The 20,853-nt window shown below is 41.3% G+C and overlaps 2 protein-coding genes across 5 annotated transcripts in view; one reads left to right on the plus strand and one right to left on the minus strand.

Annotated features, from left to right (window-relative positions):
* ttc13 (tetratricopeptide repeat domain 13) lies at positions 1–19,307 on the minus strand. Of its 4 annotated transcripts, none has more exons than XM_072678111.1 (23): positions 19,066–19,307; positions 17,259–17,353; positions 15,755–15,830; positions 15,594–15,664; positions 14,938–15,003; positions 13,671–13,763; positions 12,748–12,864; positions 12,525–12,635; positions 11,906–11,988; positions 11,666–11,807; positions 10,710–10,884; positions 10,275–10,431; positions 9,546–9,676; positions 9,202–9,334; positions 8,939–9,031; positions 8,754–8,837; positions 8,523–8,607; positions 7,526–7,632; positions 6,169–6,304; positions 4,233–4,312; positions 3,540–3,618; positions 3,085–3,164; positions 1–1,283 (listed from the first exon to the last, which is right to left on the minus strand). In XM_072678111.1, the coding sequence occupies exons 1-23, from the start codon at positions 19,232–19,234 to the stop codon at positions 1,169–1,171; spliced, it is 2,478 nt and encodes an 825-aa protein (XP_072534212.1). In that variant the 5' UTR covers positions 19,235–19,307; the 3' UTR covers positions 1–1,168. The 4 variants fall into 4 exon arrangements, with proteins under 4 accessions (XP_072534212.1, XP_072534205.1, XP_072534233.1 ...); XM_072678104.1 differs by having other exon boundaries at positions 7,526–7,635; positions 19,066–19,306; XM_072678132.1 differs by lacking the exon at positions 13,671–13,763 and having other exon boundaries at positions 19,066–19,306.
* arv1 (ARV1 homolog, fatty acid homeostasis modulator) overlaps positions 19,056–20,853 on the plus strand; it is a 9,454-nt gene continuing 7,656 nt past the window's right edge. The window contains exon 1 of the mRNA XM_072678143.1: positions 19,056–19,538. Within this exon, the coding sequence (XP_072534244.1) occupies positions 19,443–19,538 (96 nt within the window). The 5' untranslated portion in view covers positions 19,056–19,442. The remainder of the gene's footprint in view (positions 19,539–20,853) is intronic.

Genomic DNA, 20,853 nt, shown 5'->3' on the forward strand with positions numbered 1-20,853 from the left:
TTGGATTGTTAATCTCATGACTTTTATTAACGCTTGTTTCCCCCCCACTGCTCTTCAAAAAAAACTCAACCTTTATTCAAGTTTCATTTCAGGATAAGACAATGCCCTCCTAGAGTAAGCCATTCAAACGTCTCCTCTTTAAATCAGTACTTAAATAAAAACCTTAAGAAAAGGAACTTAAAACATGGCATCAAGTAAAAGGTTCAAGTCAAGCAGTTGGAAGGCTTTTTCCAAATAAAATACAGAGAGTGAATCTTAACCAATGTTTTGTTCTTTCAAGTTCACAGTAGAGAGACAAACTAAATGTTGAACAGGGAGGAGATGGCAGGACTGTTTCTCAAAGAATCCGTTTCTCAGCTTCTAGGAAACTCTTCCACCATCCTCCACGCTCAGACACAGACTGAAAATGACCTGAAACGCTCAGAGGTGAAGGGGAAAAAAGGAAGCAGGGTTACATTCTGAATAATAAGAGATCAAAATAATTCAATAAACCCTGCCTAACGGCTCTTTTTCTTCCAAACATCACAAAGACCATTGTTTTGTTGTTGCTGTTGTTGTTTTTTTGGCTATGATCAAGTATTTGGACTCAATAAGTGGTTCTCAGTATCCAGGCTCAATGAGTCCAGCACATTTATTTTGGTCTTCACATTTTTCGGGTTTCCCCGCTTGTGCGCAGATGTTTCAACTCATGATGGAATTATCAAGCCTTTAACAAGCGTGTAACCGGGAAATCCACAATGTTCAGGCCACGAGGGTGACTTGTGCTGGGTTTGCAGTCTTTGCTTCGAAACGTTAATCAAACTCCAAAGCCAAATTAAAATATGATTGTCATGAAATTTAAAAGAGAAACAATTCAAAACAGAGTTTAAGAAAGAATAGGTTTAAGTGTGCTTTGTTTGGGTCATTTCTAATAAACTAAACCATCTGCGGGCATCAGCCAGGAGGGAATGAACACACAGGCCTATCTGTAAATAGGGACGTCAGTGGAGCCCCTAAGTTTAAGACTTGAAGGGAAAAGGGTCTGCCGTTGCCCGCTTTACTGTGAAGCAGCTTTTTAAATGGAAGACAGGATAAGCAGAAATCCAGCCCATGTGGGTGTAGAGGGGGGGAAGGGGGGGGGGGGCAGAAGGAGTGGAAGCAGCCCGTGTCAGAACAGGACGAGGCTACATTAAGATTTTTTGGGACAGTGGGAGGAAGAGTCAGTGTTCAGGACTTCGATCATGGTTCTGGAAAACTGGAATGTCTCCGCTACAGATGGAAGGTTCTGATACCAACTCGGCAAACTGGAGAAAAACAGAGGGGGGAAAAAAAGGTGAGAAGGACAGTGAGCAGGACCGTCAACACCAATATGACAGTAATGGCTGGGGATGCATTCGGTGTTAATCTCATCAACACAATTAATGATATAAATGTATATGAACACTATAGAGACAGGGGCAACACACTGGTTCATGGTCTCTTCTGAAATCAAGGGTATTACAATGAGTTTATCCTGCTTTTGTTGGAGTAACTGTTTCTACTGTCCAGAAAAGAAGGCTTTCTGCTAGATTTTGGAGCATTGCTAGGAGGATTTCATTGCATTCAGCGACAGGATGTTGGATGATCACCACCCCACATCATCCCCAACTCATCCCAAAAGTATTAGATGGAGCACCATGTTTCTCCTATTTTATTGGCAATACTTCTCTACAGGGACTAGACAAGCTGTGGGTGTGCACTTGCACATCTGTGTCAGCAATGGGTGCAATTGAAAGTAGCTGAATGCCTATAGTATAAGGGGTGCCCACAAACATTGGGACATATAGTGTATATCTGACAGGTGCCACTGTAAGTAGATAATCAGGGTTATTCACTGCACCTGTCAGTGATTTTACTGTAAGCCATTTCAGTCGTCATAAAACACTAAAATTGAGTAAAACAAAAAGATTCACCACTGTGCGCAATCACATCAACATAGGACAGATGGCATGTTTATTGACTACTGCACTAAAATTATATTCATTTTACTTCTCTTGTAACCCCAGAATAAATGATAAGATTTCTTGGTTTATGTAGCAGCATCAGCAGATGTGTACATGAAAAACATCACATCAGCCAACATTTCCATGTGTGTTTAATTATAAAAATGGGCTGTCACTATTTTACACTTATATAACTAATCAGATCGTCTGTAGTTTTAGTTGTTATCACAATAGAAAAGTGATTTAACTGAACATTACAAAATATATATATATATTTTTAAGAAGCCCTCACATCAAAATATAAATCACTTATATTTTATACTTCAAATGATAAAATGCAAAAAAAGTTCCAAGTATAACAACCATTCCTCAGGGTAACAGGGTTGAATAAACATCATCTTTCAGTTTTGAACTTTGTATTTGGCAAAGCAGTTTCAGTATAGGGACTAATGTGCACCTTGTTCTGACTGGAATGACAAAACCAAAACCCTCCCATTATAATAACAGAGCTACGTCTGGTTATAAAGTACCCTGATTACACCAGTAACACTAAGGAATCTTCAGGAAAAAAACCAAAACAAAACACAGCTCAGCGTATCGCTAAAAGCCAAAAAACACACATCACTGGAGAACAGTTTGTGCTGCCATTAAATAAGCATGATGGTACATGCTTGTTTAATGCGCCCGACATTTCAGCAGTTGGATTGTATTCATTATAAACATCTGTGGGGGCTCTGGCTGCAAAACATTTAAGAACACCCAAGGTTTTTTTTTTTATTATCCTCCCTCTATTGTTTTTATTTTAGAAAAATAAATTAATTGAACAATGAAAATAAAAAAATGAGAGCTCATTTTTAATGGAAACTGCTGCAGTGCTGGAAGTTTCAGCTAGTAATTCTGAGCTTTCCTGTGATTTGTTTACATTTGCACGACATTTAGACATGTCTGGTGCAGACTAAAGTGATGTGATGACACATTGGGATACTTGGGAAACACATTGGGAGAAGAAAATTGAGTAATCTTGACAGCCCTCTGACATGTTGCACAGCACTAAGAAGAAACAGACAGACAGACAAATGAATAAATAAACAAACTCATTTTAAGCAGTTCTGCAAAGTCTCACCTCTTAAGGTTCATCCAGCTTTTGGTGGTTTTACTGAAGCGATCAGGACTGGGTGTGGTCATGGCCTCAAAGTCCACCAGCTGGAAGATGAACCATAACTGTTTATTGCATTCACACAAACACTTGTTCAAAATGAGCTGTTCTCTAACAGACTGCTGACTATTAGCTGTCGACTGCTGGGAGAACGTACAATGAGATTATGAAATTGCCTTTAGGGCAATTAGGGCTAGGCTTAAAGAAAGACTTCAGTAAAGTCAACTCCCTTTTGACTTTTCTCACATATGTTTGATCAACCAGGACAGGTCTGGTGTCTAAAGTTGGCTCATTGGCTAAATGTAGCTGGCTAATGTAGCTGGAAAGTAATGGAAGCTTACAGCCACCAATTGGAATCACGGAAACAGTGTGGCTGTATTCAGGAGTCTATAATAGACTTGCTTATGTGGTTTTGACGTTACCTTTCCAGATGGGATTCGGCCTACCACCTCTTTGCCACTAGCCATCAGCGCTCCCATCACGACGGAGTAAGCCACAATACTGCAGGACAAAAGCACACAAAATTTATTCCTAACTGAACTGTTAAAGATAGACCTAATTATAAGACTTCTAGTCTCCACCTTCTTAAAGGCCCTCCATCATGACAATCTAAAACTCGCTCACTTCATTAAAATAAAGACATTTGAAGTAACATAATTGTTAAAATGTCAAAACCTCCTGTTTACTACGCCAGTCTGAACTGTCCATACAAGGAAATAAAGTAAACAGCCCATTTTGAATGAACTGCTTCTCTGGTGAAAACCAACTTATTTACATATGTTGCAAGGTTTAAAAGCCTATTTCATGCGAAGGGATGAGCAGCAGTTGTGAAAAAATGAATTATGACACAAGTGGACCTTAAGGAAACATAAAAAATAAATCCATAAAAAGTGTAGGATATGGGCCCTATATAAAACTAGTAAAACCTCTTCACACACACTTAGGTGACCCAAAGCAAACCACACAAGCTCACAACAGCATGTGACATGAACTGCAGTGTGCTTTATATAATACTGTTACCACCGTTCACAAGAATGGCAGCAGTGAAGTACTGCTAAGCTGTGAAGTAATGTTGCTAAGTGTAAGTTGCTACTGTACAGAATGGATTCCTTTACCTGGAGCCTCTGGACAGGGGCATAAGGTTACAGAAGTAATACACCAGAGAGAGGATTAGATTACACACAGCATCTGCATCCTGCAAGGAGAGAAGGTGTAAGCGAGCAAAGTAACATATAAAATTAACTAAACAATAATAATGAATTTATTTATAAAACACATTTATTATTCATAAAAAGCAACAAAAACAATTCTTTAGCCAAACAATAGGCTACAATTAGACCCATGAGTGGTTCAGCTGTCCAGTGATGTTGTGTTAGTGGTTCCGGCTTCACATCGGCTTCGACTCGGAGGAAGCACATGGAAGTGCCAGTGCTGGAAGTCATCCACAATGCTTCCAGCACTGGCAGGGTAAAGCCAGCCAACTACTTTTTCTGAACTATGACTGAAGAGACATAAATGGACAGCTAAACAAGCTTAGAGGTAAATGCTAACTGACAGTTTTTTGCTCTGAGTCATGGGGGTGGGGGAGGACGACACTGACAGCAAACATCTCTAAATGATTAGGCCAACACTTGGATGATAGCACTACTGTAAACTACAACTAAATTATTATTATTAATAATAATAATAATAATAATAATATTTTAAATATACTTAACATACAAAAGCAACTGAAATAAATACAGTCAAACAACACATTGAGCTGCTGTTTAAGTTTTATGTTTGAAAAATGGCCTGAGGATGAAATGACTACAATCTATGGTGGTCAGAAGAGCAGGTTCAGGGAATGTGAATAGCAGACCTGTGTACTTAGGAGAAGGGTATAACCTTCCTTGTCTCTGTTAATGTATCATGAAAAGACAGGTTGCAAGGTTTAGGTTTTTCCACATTTAAAAAAGGCCATTCATCATATTAAATAGTGACATGAGTGATCTGTGTTAAGGCCAATGTGGTGGAAGCTGTAATGTAATGCATTGTAAAAAGATTACACTTCCTGACTGCTGTCTAATTAAGAATTCTGTTACTCGTGTCATGTCTGTAATAACTTGAATTACTAGTGCACTAGAACATAGGGTGTACAGAGCCATTTGAGATTCAGCCTCTGATTTTCATATTGCTGTAAGGAGCCATAGCTTGCCTCTCAATTCTCAATACAGAATACTGTGCTGATGTGGTGGTTTAGCAGTTAGAGCCCTGGGCTATTGATGACAGGGCAGTGGGTTCGGCTCGGCAAGCTGCCACTGCCCGGCACTTAAGCAAGGCCCTTCACCCTCTCTTTTCCTCTTCGCTGCCCACTGCTCCGAGCATGTGTGCTAACAATTACTGTGTGTGTTTGAACGTTTGGTGTGTATGCATGTGTTCACTGCATGGGGTAGGTTAAAGGGAGAGGCTAAATTACATCTGTGTCCACAAATGGTGAATATGGTTGTCTTTAGGACATTAGGACTATTCTCTGTCTAATAGAAAGCCACAGGCTGGATTTTTTCCACTATTTAAGTGCAGAAGCTATAGTTTCATGACTTATGTGGTGCACTATATAGGATATAGGGAGCTGATTTAGTTGATTCAGCCATAGTGAATCGGCCACACTAAAAATCTAGTGCACTATTTAGGAAATAAGGAGCTGATTTAGTTGATTTAGCCATAGTGAATCGGCCACACTATAAAAAAGTCTTTCATACAACTATACCACATAAAAGACATCAGTGTACATCACTGCACATGTATACAAAGTGAACAGTAAACTGGATCAAACCTATTTAAAATTATAAACAAAAAGTAAAAAAAAGGTAGAAAAGTAGAAACAAGGCCTAGAAACAAAAATGTCACATTATAAACATTTTACAAATTATGAATTAGCACCTAATGGTGTGGCTGTGACATCCCTAGCTAAGACTACCGTTTAAGAAACAGATTTAGGTGCTCTGGAAAAACTGACTTTTCATGTTCATGCCAATAAAACGCATTTGAATGAAGCGGAGTCAAACATACCCCTAGTTCAGAGGAGAGCATGAGCGCTTTTCCTTTAGCAGTCAGGTCTTTATAAAGGGCCTCAATCTCAGACTGATACTGCTGCGTCCTCTCCTCCGTTGTCTGAGTCTCCACTGAAAACAGCATGTTCCCCACACTAGACACATACAATTTTTGTTTATATTAATACATCATATCTCTAAATACACACTGTTGGTACTGTAAATTAACCAACCAATTAGCACTAGCAGAGGTGAAGGACTTAACACATGTGTCGGAGGATAAGCCAGACACCGACTCTTTTCTAACTGAAGCTGATGTGGCATTACCAGACAGCTGAGATGCTCAGACTAACAGACGTCCTAATAGACCAATTGTGCTCTCAGACTCCGGATGCTGATGGCAAAGCAGCATGACTCAGGATTCAAAGTTATGAGCCTCAGACCACAGTGGTAGCGCATTAGACCGCTGAGCCATGCTGAGCCACGCTGAGCCCCTTACATATAACATTTATTAAGCTTATTAAGTGTTATACTTATATTGTGCTTATTTCAACAAGCATCAGTTTTCCCAACACATTCCAGGGTTAAATGGCATCAAAATGCACAAAAGCAGCTTAAACAGGTTTAAACGAGCAGTTTGAGAAGTCATCACATAACACAAAGCCAGATCTTAGAACTTGTGATATGTTAGTCTGGCTCCAGACATCCACTACATGTTATTTCAACATCATTATGATATTTTGCTCTGAAAGCCCAGGATCAAGTGTTCCACACACACCTACAGATGGAATTCAGTCTAAGCAACAGTCTTTACTCACAGCCAGCGTTTCAGAAATCAATTCTCCTTTAAAAATCTGGCCTGCATCCTTTCTGGCAAAAGAGAAGCGACTCTTATCTATGTGTTTTTAGAAAAAGATGTTTTATGGAGTTTAGAAAAAAAATGAATGGGAATATAATGTTACATAATAAAGACAAACAATTTTTTTACAGTGAAATGTCAGGTTTACTGCTGAATTTATTTTCCCCTCTCTGGGAAATATTATTCTGTTTCAAGCCCTGTCACACAGCTTGATATATGCGTACAATACTAATACGAGACAAATGCCTTCCAACTGCAAGTCTCAATCCAAACCCAGCCCAGCTTTTGTTTGCCATACTTGCTTTCTTCCAACAATCTTGTAGTTGAGGTTAGGTTTCGTTTAAGTATTGGAAGCTTGTAGCTCATCAAGTAGCCCGCCAAAGCCATCCCACACTTGCCTGATATAGGTTACTTAATATAAGCTTCCATTACCTGTTAGTAACATTAGCCTTGTAGCATAGTGAAATTAAGCTCTGGTTAGGTAACGGTTAAAGGTTATAGAGGCATCTTTTCTGACCGGTCTCCGGTGATGGTGATAGTGAATCCGTCATATTCTTTCCCAGGATCTTTTATACTAGGCACCTTCGAGTTCACCGTGAAGCCATCCCTCGTCTTACTATTGAACTGCTTCAGGGGGACACATGCACACACACACACACACACAAACACACACACAGAAATATGCAAATATACACCATTTAGACAACTAAAGAATATGTACAGATGTATGTATAAAAATCAATGATACGCATTACTTTTCATGTTTGCACAAAACACAGAAGAGCACGACTGAAAGTTCTGTAATAAAATGAAGACACCTGACTTCTAAATTAGGAAGAGCACATCCAAACCAAAAAGTTAAGTACTACTGGTCTATCCCTGATCTGCTGCCAGAACCAGAGATGGCCCAGTCCGAACAAGTGACTCGGTATTAGGGGCCGATTCAGACATTTTTAATGGATCAGGTATCGGCTTTTAAGGTTCCGATCCACTTTCTATCCTTGTAGCAGGGTACCATCTGGCGTCCTCTAGACCTGATCCTCTGCTGTAAATAAACTTAATTTTTTTTCAGAAAACTATATATTTTTGTTCTAATAATGTATGTATGTTCCAGGATCAATAAAGTTCTCTTTTAATTTTTTTCTCATCTTACCATCCTTTCTTTGGCTAATGCACACATAAGTGATCTGACTGCAGAGTTTTAAAGGAACTGGGAGCTGAATGGTCAGTTAGGTCAATCATACTGGATTGCGAGGTATTACACACTACAGAGTTTAAAACAGTTGTTTTAAATTGATCCAAACTAAGTAAATCAGTTTAGGAACTGTTCCTAAAAATAGGGATTTCACTATTGTTTACTAGTGTACATTAGCTTATCTTGAGGACTGTATTATTTATAGAAACACAAAGATTGGATTGGTATCTGCCGACTGTCAGCAATATATGACTCTTATATTACTGAGCAAAATAGCCTTCCTTAACAGGGGATCATCAAGAATAACAGACTGCTATACCTTCATTATAGGCAGCAGATCCTCCACTTTATTCACATTCTCCAGTGCCTGTTTCACATCCTGAAGACCACGAGGGTTATATGCCCTAAGAGAAAGAGAAAGAATTCATAGATTAACCTCTTGAGACCCCCTGCGTTCTCATATGGGGACATTACATTTCTGACTTCAACAATTAAAAACAAGACAAACAAGCTTTAAGATCAACATGTTTTGCCTCGAAATGCTACTTACCCGTGGTAGACTAATATTCTTTCTTTGATGAAGTTTAATATGCTGCCAAAATATTCCATGTATCTGATGTTGATGATCTGTCCCCTGAAAGTACAAAAACTTAACCATTTTAGCTACTACTAAGCTTTGCTCCAGATTCAAATAGAGAGCACATTCATTAGCATAAAACGGGTGTCATCCTTTACCTGATGAGGTTAATGTGGTTATTAAATCCTCTGCTGAGACTCCTCGCTGGCATCTGGTCCAACCACAGAACAGGCTGGTCTGGATCTGCAATTCTACACACAGACACACACACACACACGCACACGCACACGCACACACACACACACACACACACACACACACACACACACACACCTCTTAACTCTGACATACGTGACAATACTTTTGTCCTTTTAACTAAACAGATTAAAGGAAAGCCTTATATGGCCATCTCAGGTCTCACCTCCTCCATTTAACAGCAATATCGAACATGTCTCTCCACTGCAGCTGCCTGGTTTTACCATTCACACGCACTTTTGAGTTACTCCAGGTACGCTGCATCGCCTGCATAACCTCGATGGTGGCCAAACCCATAGCTTTCAAATCAGAGAGAGACGCATATTAATAGCTTTAATTAAGGAGTTTCTTCAGTTCTTTCATTTCTGAGGCTTTAAAAAAAAAAAGAAGACAATATTTATTTCCTAAAATCAGTGCAAACTCTGAGGAGTAATTATTCCTGAACTGTTCCTGATAAGTGCATTTTTGTCGTTTAAGGCAACCTGAGATGGATCAGGGCTGTGGACTGACCCCTTTGTATGCGCAGGTTGGGCAAAAAGCCTGATGTGTTGTACTGCATCAGACTACCGAGGTGATCCGCCGTACATATCAACTTCTGCACCTCTGGAGAATAACTCTCAAAGTCCTGAGGTAGAACATCTCTAGAAGAGAGACAGAGAGAAAGAGAAAGAAAGATTGATTTAGTGATTTAGATTTTAGAGTGAGGATATGTGTAATTATGAAATTAGTTCCTTAAGTTCTGATGATTACAATTAACACAATTACACATTCTTTCTTTCTATTGTTTGCAATTGTGCCATTTTCATTTACCATGTTTTTTCCCCTTGTATTTTATGTAAAGTACTTTATGATTTTGGAACTAAAAAAATGCCACATTAAAATGAATTTATCATGTTTATATTTCATTACATTCAGGATGCATGAGCCAAAATTAAATGATAACGATTGTATTTATTGTCTATATTTTGGTAGTCTAAATTGCCACTCCAGAAATTAATTTAGAATCTAATTCTAATCTAATAAAATGTAATTTAACTAATAAAATGTAATTTATGAAATAATAAAATGTCATATTATATTATTATATTATTATATTTTATATTTAATATGACATTTTACATTTCATAATGCATTAAATCATTTCTTACAAAACTATAATCAATCTAAATCCCTATACAGTCAAAGTCAGTCCTAAAAATGAATTTTTGGACAGAATATAAACAGCCAGACCCAACTCACTTAATGTGTGGCTGTAGGCCAGGCTGTTCCTCATAGTCCTCTATCAGAAAAGGCAGGTTTTTGGCCCAGTGGTTCTTGAAGTTTCCAGGGAGATCTTGGTCCACATTGTATTCTGCTACAGGGATGTCCAGATGGGAGTGCAAATATCGAGAATATTCTGAAACAAGAAAGAATGGACATGATTAAATGAGGAAACCGAGCTTTGAGCTGATCTCCTACTCAGAAACTCTGAAGCTTCATCAGCTCAATCAAGTGTGATACATTAGAAGTGTGAGAACATTTATAAACTGTTCAGTCACTGTTATCAACAACAAGGGTTTAATACAATACGTACAGTTTTACTAGACAGTGTATTATGTTAATGGACAGCTTGGTGCTAAACACCAGTATTATGGATCTTTGTTTTAAAAGCCTGTGTGCTTTTCTGTGTCTCACCTCGGAGGTATTTGACTTTCAGGTATTCAGAGCTGGCTTTCTGGCCTAGCAGAGGGTCGTTGAGCATGACTTTAGTCTGAGCCTTTATGCCCTCGTAGAACTGTCCCATGGCCACGTGGCTCAAACCCTTCATATATTGGCACACCTCGTTATACGGCTCGAGCTGCAGGCATCTCTGCAGGGGAAACGGTTAAACAAGAGGGTCAACATGGTAACAGGGCAAGCGATTTTACCTTAATACGTCCCACAGAGCATACATTCTACATCACTCCCTTAGCTGCACACTGCCAAGCTAGCTAGGTTGAGTTGGGTTAGGTTATATTGTATGAATGGATATTTTGATTTCTATTGCAACAAATATACAAAAACACATTAAAGATAAATAAACATTAGGAATGTCCAAATCCAATCTAGTTGATTGGGATAGTAATCTGTTGTATTAGGCTCATTCCACCTCCAATTCCTTAATTTCTATTTCTCCAAAAAAACATTCCCCACACTATTGTCTCCACCAGCCTAGACTGTTGACACAAGACAGGCTGGGTCCATGGATTCCTGCTGTTGGTGTCAAATTCTGCCTCTACCATCTGTGTGTCTTAGCAGAAACAGAGACTCATCAGAACAGGCTTTATTTCTCCAGCTCTTCAGCTGTCCAGTTTTGGTGAACCTGTTTCCACTGCAGCCTCAGCTTTCTGTTTATAGCGGACAGAGGGTGGAACCCCACATGGTGTTTTGCTATGGTAACCCATCTGCCTCATGGTGTAGCTGCTTTTGTGGCCACCACAATTGCACAGAGTGGTTAGAGTTACCCCAGCCTTTCTTTCGAACCAGTCTGACCAGCTTCCTTCAAATTTTCCATTATCACAACATTTTGCTTAAACAGTAGAGAACGTTGTGCATCGAACTTGTAGGAGATCCGAGGAGACACACACACACATACATACATACACACTTGCCTTAAAATTGCCAATGGCATCCTGCAAGCTGCCATGGTGATAGAGCATCATCCCCCTGAGCTGCAGAGACTGGAGGTGATTCTGGTTGAGCAGCAGAGCTTTCTGGAAACTCTCCATGGCATTGTCAAAATCCCCCAGCTCCCTACAAAACACACATACATACACAATTGTATACGGTCATATCCATATAAGCAGAGCGATCCTGGCTGTGTGGGTGTGAACAGCACGGTTCTGTCTTACCTGTAGGCTTGAGCCAGGCTTTTGTGTGCGTCGATAAAGTCTGACTTCAACTTCAGTGCTTCTTTAAATGTTTCAATGGCCTCCTGCACATGAAAGAAAAGCTGGTTAAATTAGACACAATTCTGTTCCTAATGCCCTTTAGCTTTTACTGCAGTGTCCTCTGGGTTTCAAACAGAGAAGAGAATGTAGAACACTTGTAGGCCACAACATGGCCTAAGTTGACTTCTTATTTATTATTGAATAATGCAGCTGTTACATTTTATTTCTTTTTCCTGTAATTGTACAGTCAAGGTGATGCTGTCCAGTGTTTGTCCGTGTGTCTCAAAATATGAGTCGTCTAATTATCTGATCGGGTTTAAGGATGTCCTAATATTGTAGCAAAAAGAGAACACAAGGCCTTAAGTTTTCTATACAGAAGTTCTGCAAAGTAAAGAAAAAAAGTCCAGCAAAGAGGGCCAATATGTTGCTTTTACATCCTAAAGCAATTGTCTTAGAAATAGAAATAGAAAGTAAAGATCATGGCCTAATGACCACATACCACATACCACATGAACTTTGCAACCAGAGTAATTCCTCCTTTAGCCAATTAGTTTCTACACACATACAGAGGCCTGTGTACCTTGAGTAGTCCCCTGTGGAAGAAGGTGAGACCTTTATAGAGCATGGCGATGGGCTGGTTCCTCTTCAGCTCCAGAGATTGCTGGAAATCCTCCATAGCAGCGATATAGTCCTAAAACACACATGCATAGAAAAACAGCTCTCAGATAAGAGACATAAACTCAGATGACTCAGATTGGTCTCTATAATCTACCAATTCGGTTCATTCGGTCCAGTGTGTATACCTCTGAAATAAACAGCAGTGTTCCTCTGTGGCGGTACAGTCTGGCTGAAGGCTGCAGCTGGATGGCTTTAGTGAGGTCACTCAGAGCTTCACTGATACGGCCCAGAGGAGAGAGGATCTTAAAAAAATAAATAAATCAATCACACACACACATTAATATAACACTATACACTAAGTAACACATATACAATGAGCTTCAATTAACTTCCAATATCCATTACATACAATAATTATCAAACTCATACACAATGCATTGTATTGTATTGTATTTTGTTTCAGTAACCCAACAGAGACAACAGTGATGGGTTTCTTACTCTGTGTAAATCCTGCATAAATTTTAAACATTATTTGAAGGCTTGCATAGTGACTCCCTAAGGCATGCATAAGCACGGAGGAACATATTTAAAACTATGGGTATTTCTAAACAGCTTATGTCAGTGCTGATAAGATGAGCAAAGATGGTGATGAGGTAAATGGCCAATAGAGCCCTAAACCAAAGAACTGAACATTTCTCCCATTTATAACACGGTTATGAAGCACCATTCCAAGTAATAGAACACCCACCCCCACACACATACACACAGACACAAGTGAGATTAATACATATTTGCCTGTGGAGAATTACCAGGGGAACTAGGGGCAGTGGTGGCTCAGCGGTTAGAGGGCCGGGCTGTAGATAACAGGGTTGTGGGTTCGGAGTTGGCTGCCCACCGCTCTTGGTGTGTGTGTACTCACTGGCCCTAGTTCACTAGTGTGTGTGTGTGTGTGTATGTTCACTACCACAGATGTGTTAAATGCAGAGGACACATTTCGCTGTGCGGTGTACACTACGTGCACCTTTAGCTTTTTTTTTTACCAGTGAAGGACAAACATGCAAATGCATAAATATGCTCTCTGCTCATACACAAATATGCAAATGCATACCTCTGCTCTCTGCTCATACACCTCAGGCCTGTTAGGCTCCAGTGTGATCACTCTACTCAGCTCATACAGAGCCAAGTCTGCATTCTTTATGTCCTACAGAGAGACAGACAGACAGACAGACAGACAGATTGATCGACAGACAACGAGTGAAACGGTTATAGCGCAAGAGAAGGGGAGGGAAAAAAAAAAAAAAGACAAAAAAAAAAAAAAAAAAAAAAAAAAGAAGACCCGATGAGCATCACCTCTACACACACAATAAGGACAATGGAATTAGAAAAGCCTGTCGTTTGCCTCTAATCCATTAGCATTGTTTATACAGGTGTGTTCCTGCTGACAGCCAGTTTTAGAGGTGCATTAACGGCACTGAGCCACTGATTTGACTTTGTCTCCTCACACACTGTAATCAGAGCTCATCCTAAAACTGCTCTGGTAAGCACTCTCCACAGCCAGACAAGGGGGAAGCAGGGTGATGTCATTCAGCAGGTAATGCAGGCTCCAGATAGGCCCGAAGGGATGGGCTTCTCTTCAATTTGCATCACAATACGCTTACTGTGAATACTGTATGTGCGCTTTGAGATTCTGCTCCATGTTGACATGATGGTGTCATGATTTTTCAGGAACACTGTTATTCTGCGAATCTCCTATTCTACCACATCCAAAGGTCCTATTGGAAGACGACTGCAGAACATAGCTCACTGTCATGTTCAAGAAACCAGTTTGAGGTAAATTGTGCATTAGCCATAACATTAACACCTACCATTAGCTGCCTACGATTAAGTATTATTGAGTAGGTCCCTCTCATACTGCCACATAAAATATGGCCAATAGGCATGGACTGCACAAGACCCCTAAAGTAGGGTTAGGCAATGAGACAAAATTTGATCAAACGTGATGGATTTTGTTATTGTGATACAAGCGAGCTAATCGTGGGTATAGTCAGTACCTAAGGAATCCAGACCAACTGCACAGTTCATTACAGAGGGTGTTATCAGTGCCGTTTAATTAGATGCAGTGCAGCAGATTGTGAATATACATCATTGTCACTCAGAGCAGAGTAAATAAACAGCAGTTTTTAAGAATCTGTTGCTACTGATGCATGTATGTATACATATATACTGATCAGCCATAGCATTAGCACCACTGACAGGTGATGTGAAAAACATTAACTTAATCTTAATCTACAGTGTTTTTTGTCAAGTGGTGGGACATATTAGGCAGCAAGTGAACAATATCATATTAAACAGCATTAAAAGTTATGATGTCTTACCTGCAGGCTTTTTTTCCCATAGGCTATCCCTCTCCCATACATGGCGCTAACCAGCTCTGGGTCGCCCTGATGAAGAAACCATTTAGTTGCTTACAAACTAATTTAAATCACGGTGCCTTATATTGAATGTAGCTGATTAACCAATACATGTTTGGCATCTGCGGTTTGCCGCTTCAGTTTTGAACTGCAACTACAAGGCTGATGTAACTAACAAGCTGATAACCGCATCTACAACCACAAATTCGCATTAAGGCAAACTGCTTGCCTTAAGCAGAAACATCCTCAAAATTGCATCAAGCTGATGAGGGGGAACTCAAAAATACAACCATCACTAATTCTGTTGTAAACATGCCTACTTGCCCCTCGGCAGTGCTGCAGTAGCCTTTAGAGAGACATTTGCAGGTTTAAAGACAAGGAAACCCCCATTGTGATGACGCAGCTTGAAGGTGGGACGCTGAAGCTGTTTAATATGCTTCCAATTTTACTTTCTTTCTTGCCTTTAGTAGTATATTCTCACTATGGCAGACACCAAACAGGTCTTGGCTGATTGACTAGATTTGTGGGTAGATGGGAAATTGTGTAGTTGTGTGGTATCAAACTATATGTTTAAAGGACTATTAACAGACAGCCATTCAATCCATAGACATAAAACTGACCTGCAGTAAGAGGGAGAAGTGTTTGACGGCTTCATCGTAGAGCCCGTTGCCAATGAGGACGTATCCTATGGCTGCAAAGCCAGCACACATCCACATCAGTACAATACATTACTCACCCTTCACACAATTTCCTGAGAGAGAAAGCACATAACGGAACATACCAAGCTCTTCATTGGTGCTGTGGTCCTCAACGGGGAACGGGAAGCGCTGCTGCTCCACAAACAGTCTCGCCTGGCTCTGCAAGGAGAGTCACACGGAGTTACTCACCACTACTGCTAATGTGATTTCTGACAGTGTATGACACTCTCTGCTGTTTAATTATTTCCTATGTGGCTTAAAATGTTGGCACAATACAGCCTGCTATAGTTATCACAGTGCTGACCGCTGCAGAAGGTGGCTGTGTGCAAATGAAATCACAAATCAGTCATTTCTACTGTGCACACACCGATATTCAAATACTCCTATATCAAATTACAAAAGTCCACACGTCTCTTCATAACAGCAACACAGTCTCCATGACTGTCCATAGCCGAAGAGGGATCTAGGTGGAACTACAGAACGTCAAAACTTTGCCAAGCCCCTTTACTTTGGTCCAGACCGCCACCCTGTGCACCTTTGCATAATTATCAATATCTTTATAACATACTGTGAATAACACTACATTTTATGTTTCCTCAGAGCTTAAACATGTACATATTTACTTCATTCATTTGAGTTCAGCCTTTAATAAAGGTTTTGTATATATACCCCTGCACTACCAGGTTAAATCAGATTAGTTTTTTTTACATTTACATTTAGATTTACATTAATGGCATTTAGCTGACACTCTTATCCAGAGCAACTTACGAGGTTACTCCTATTACAGAGGTGGGCCAACCTGAGTCCAAGGCAAGCGGCATAGTGACCCAGACCGGGAATCGAACCCCAGTCTCCCCAGTGTGGTAGCTAGTGGTGTTATCTGTTGCGCCACACCAACCACTTTTTCTGATCTGAGTCTAATCTTCTCAGATTTGAGCCAGTATTAGTTGCGGTCCTTGATCAAATAACCATCAGAATATATTACTCTGACATAATGAGCAGCATCAAATGTCTAACAAAGAGCTGTGGTGTTCCAGTCTGTGTGTACAGATATTCTCATTCGCATCTTCCTGGCTAGGGTCACGGTGGGTCTGCAGCCTACCCGGAATCAAAGGACACGGTTATTCTATTACACACCTAGGGGCAATTTAGCATGGCCAGTTTACCTACCATGTGTGTTTTTGGGAGTTGGAAGAAAATCAGAGTACCCAAAGGTAACCCACACAGACCCAGGGAGTGCACACAAGCTGTGAGATGCACGCACTTCCTGCGGCCATCAGACCTGAGCAACGGGGTTCTATGAAGTGTAATTCAGTGACTCCCAGACAAGTTAAACTAGGGCTTCCAGCTAGTTTTGTAAATTATACTCAAGTTTTGTCCTTATCTTCGTTTAAGACTGACAAGTTACAAAACCCCAAATTTACTTTTTTCAAACATTCTAATCCTGACAGCCCCAGAAAGCACCACCATCTTCAGCTCCAGTACCACACTGACAAACAGACGGACACTGCATTACAGTGCAACCTCAAAGCTCTTTAAACAGTGGCCCTGACTGGAACACAGTGTGTTAGCTAACGTAACACCTACCAGGATCTTTTCTGCATTCAGAGAAAAGACTGACTCGCATGGTGGGCTGCTCCCCTCCTCACAGTCAGGGTCTTCCAGCTGGAGGACCGTAGTTTCTGCAGGACAACAAGCACACACACACTCAATTATGTTGCAGGTGTTCAACAGGTAACAGTTTGACCCCACCCACCCCCAATCAGTAACAGCAGAGTATCAGTGCTGTGATTCAGTGAGACTTTGGACCAGCCTGTCAGCTTCACTGCTGAATATGCTTGTCATTCACTGTTGTTCACATCCTATCTCTATACTATACTAATAAAAGTCAAATAATGAGAGAACACTGTCTAAGTAATGCTAAAGCAGTAAAGTCAGATAGGAGATAGGATCAGTGGTATGTAAAGCAGTTCAGAAGTAGAACCAGCAAAACAGAAAGACATTGAAGGTCATGTGAGGAACTCAGGAAGGAACTAAATGGGAACAACTGAGTAAAACATAGATTACTTGTCCCCATTCATATACTACAACATACAGTGCTAACACTACAATAAGGCAAAGTATAATCTATATATATATATATATATATATAGTCTAGGCTGCCCCACTTTTATTAGTGGCCCATTCGAAATGACTACTCAACAGTACTTTCAATTTGAACATGATATGAAACATAAAAAACATGCACTCGCTTTAATACGCGATTAAAATATATCAGCCTGGAGGCCTCGCTTACTTCGAGATCAGTGTTTGTAATTCTGCGATTTGACTATGACTTTTTTACAGGACATGAGTACCGTCATATCTAGCGTAAACCTAACACAGCATCCCACAATAAGAACATCATACTAGCTGTCAAACATGGTGGTGGTAAAAGGTGTAAAGGTGCAGGGATGCATTGCTGCTTCGGGGCACTGGGTGACTGGCATTAATAGATAGAACCATTCAGGAGTAGTCAAAGTCCTGACTCGGAAGTCCAGGCACTAAAGACCCTCGAATGTGACTGAGGGCCGGGCTGTGACCCCCCCCCCCCCCCCCCCCATCTTCAGTATAAAGGTATTAACAGTGAAATCACACCGTGAAACAGAACTTACTGTGCATTTCCTGTGATAAACAGAAGAGCGCTATCAGGGAGGGTCTCTGAGCTAGCTGGGTGTTTTCTCTCCATGACAGATGGGGGATGACAGATGAAACACGATATTATTTCCTAATACTGTTCTGCTCTGCACACTTGTGCATGCTGACATCAGGGGCCTTTTGGAGGCAGTAAAGGTAAATACACTGTGATGGGAAAGTAAGACGTTTTAAGCATGATTTGAGTAAACTTGCACTGCATTTGAAGCTAGCTAGACGTGTGTGTGTGCTTCTGTGGCTTTGCACTAGAGCTGCAAGGCTGGAGTACACTGGAGGTCTGTCAGTCAAGAAGCCCAGCTGAGTTACATTAGCGGCCTGACTGTAGTTTTCACTGTGAACCAGGGGCTTCACTAAGCTGGCTGGCTGGCTAGGGCTAAGTAAACATGGCATGTGTCAAATCCAGCTCAGCAGAAAGTGTTTCAAAGTAGTCTTATCACAGCAGGAGTAGTTTGGTGTTTCTAAGCTGGGCTGACTCTCGACATTAGGGTGAGAGGGTAGCTATCTAGTACTGGAGAAAACCCGCGGACAAATGGGATATTTGGCCCAAACCCACAGGCTGAGTTGCATCAACCAACGCCTGTCAACGGATCCGGAAACATGAAACATGAATTAGAAGAAGAAGAAGAAGAAGAAGAAGCGAGTTAGGAGGACGTGGCGAAAAAAAAAACTGTGTGTGGAGGATTAAAACTCTCCTTCTTACCGCAGTCCGCTGCGTACTCCTCCCACTCGGACGGCGGGCCGCAGCCGTGCTCGCTCAGCTCGCCGTCGGAGAACGTGAGCGTGGAGAAATACTCCGTGGAAAAAATAGCCCGGCTCAAGTACAGCAGCGACAGCGCTACCACAACAACAGCCCTGCCAGCAGGTGCCATGTTTCTGAGGCCACTCGCTCAGGTAAGGCAGCGGTGGCGGCTCGGTATTGTAGTTCCGTGGCACTGCTCGCCGCCGGCGACAGCGCTGGAACAGGAAGTCGAGAAAAACTACAATTCCCAGGCCTGACCGCGCACGAAGGCGGATGCGTTCCCGGATGTTGAGCGTTTGAACGCCTGTGGCCGGCAAACGCTGTCCAAATGTGTCAGGATGGCAAAACCGGCTTTTAAGTGTATTGAATGTAATGAAGACGCAGCTGAATTACACCGGGATTACAGCAACGGGATACTGAAGATAACTATCTGTGTGAGTAACGTGTCTGTATGGGTGCTTTTGTTGATGTGTTGTTGACGACACTGTTGCTAGCTAACTATTGCCGTGGTGATCAGAGAGGTCACCAGAGAATGGACAGACTGGGAGCAGCTCGCAGAAAGGCTAGTCAGATACAGATACATCCTTAAGGCGGATGGACTTCAACAGCTGAAGACCAAAACACACACACACACACACACACACACACATTCAAAATGATGTCAGTTAAGGACAGAAAGCTGAGGCTGCAGTGGTCACAGGCTCACCAAAAGAGGAGTAAAGTGGAGCTGGAGAAACGTAGCCAGGTCTGATGAACATCCATTTCTGCTGAGGCACATAGATGGTAAAGGTGCACATATTTGTCACTGTACTATGTACAGCGAAATGTGTCCTCCGCATTTAACCAATCTGTGAACACACACAGCAACTGGGCAGCCAACTCCAGCACCCAGGGAGCAGAGAGGGTAAAGGGACTTGCTCGGGAATCGAACCCACAACCCTGTTATCAATAGCCCGGCGCTCTAACCGCTGAGCCACCACTCAGCCACCCCCATAAAGAAACTACGCCCAACGTGGGACTCGAACCCACGACCCTGAGATTAAGGGTCTCATGGTCAGAATTCAGCACCAACAACATAAATCCGTGGCCCCTCGCCTGCATTGTGTCAACAGTCCAGGCTGGTGGAGGTGGAGTAATGGCGTGGGGAATGTTTTTTGGCCTGGTAATACCAATCAGCCATTGTTTGAATGCCACAGCCTGTTTGATTATCCATCTTCTAATGGCTACTTCCAGCATGATGATGCACCATGTCGTAAAGCAAAAGAAGTCTCAAACTGGAGCATGACTGTTCTCTGCTCTTTAGTGGCCTTCCCAGTCACCGGATCTGAATCCAAGAGAACATCTTTGGGATGTTGTAGAATGGCAGATTTACAGCTATTAAGTGCTCCTGAAAAATCTGCAGGAATTGTGTGATGTGATGCTAGCTAACTATTGCCTTGTTGATCAGAGAGGTCACCAGAGAATGGACAGACTGGGAGCAGCTTGCAGAAAGGATACTCAGATACAGATACAGAAACATCTTTAAGGCGGATGGACTTCAACAGCTGAAGACCACAACACACACACACACACATTTAGGATTCAACATTATGTCAGCATGGACCATGTCACAAAGAATTGAAAGATATAGAAGGCAAAAGATACCCAGTACTAGTATAGTGTTCCTAATAAAGGACTCTCTGAGTGTATATTACAGTGGTTCATTGTAGAGGTGTCTTTACAGTGGTGATAATAGGAACCAGGGGCCAT

This window comes from Salminus brasiliensis, chromosome 1, assembly GCF_030463535.1.
Source record: "Salminus brasiliensis chromosome 1, fSalBra1.hap2, whole genome shotgun sequence".
NCBI lineage: Eukaryota > Metazoa > Chordata > Actinopteri > Characiformes > Bryconidae > Salminus > Salminus brasiliensis.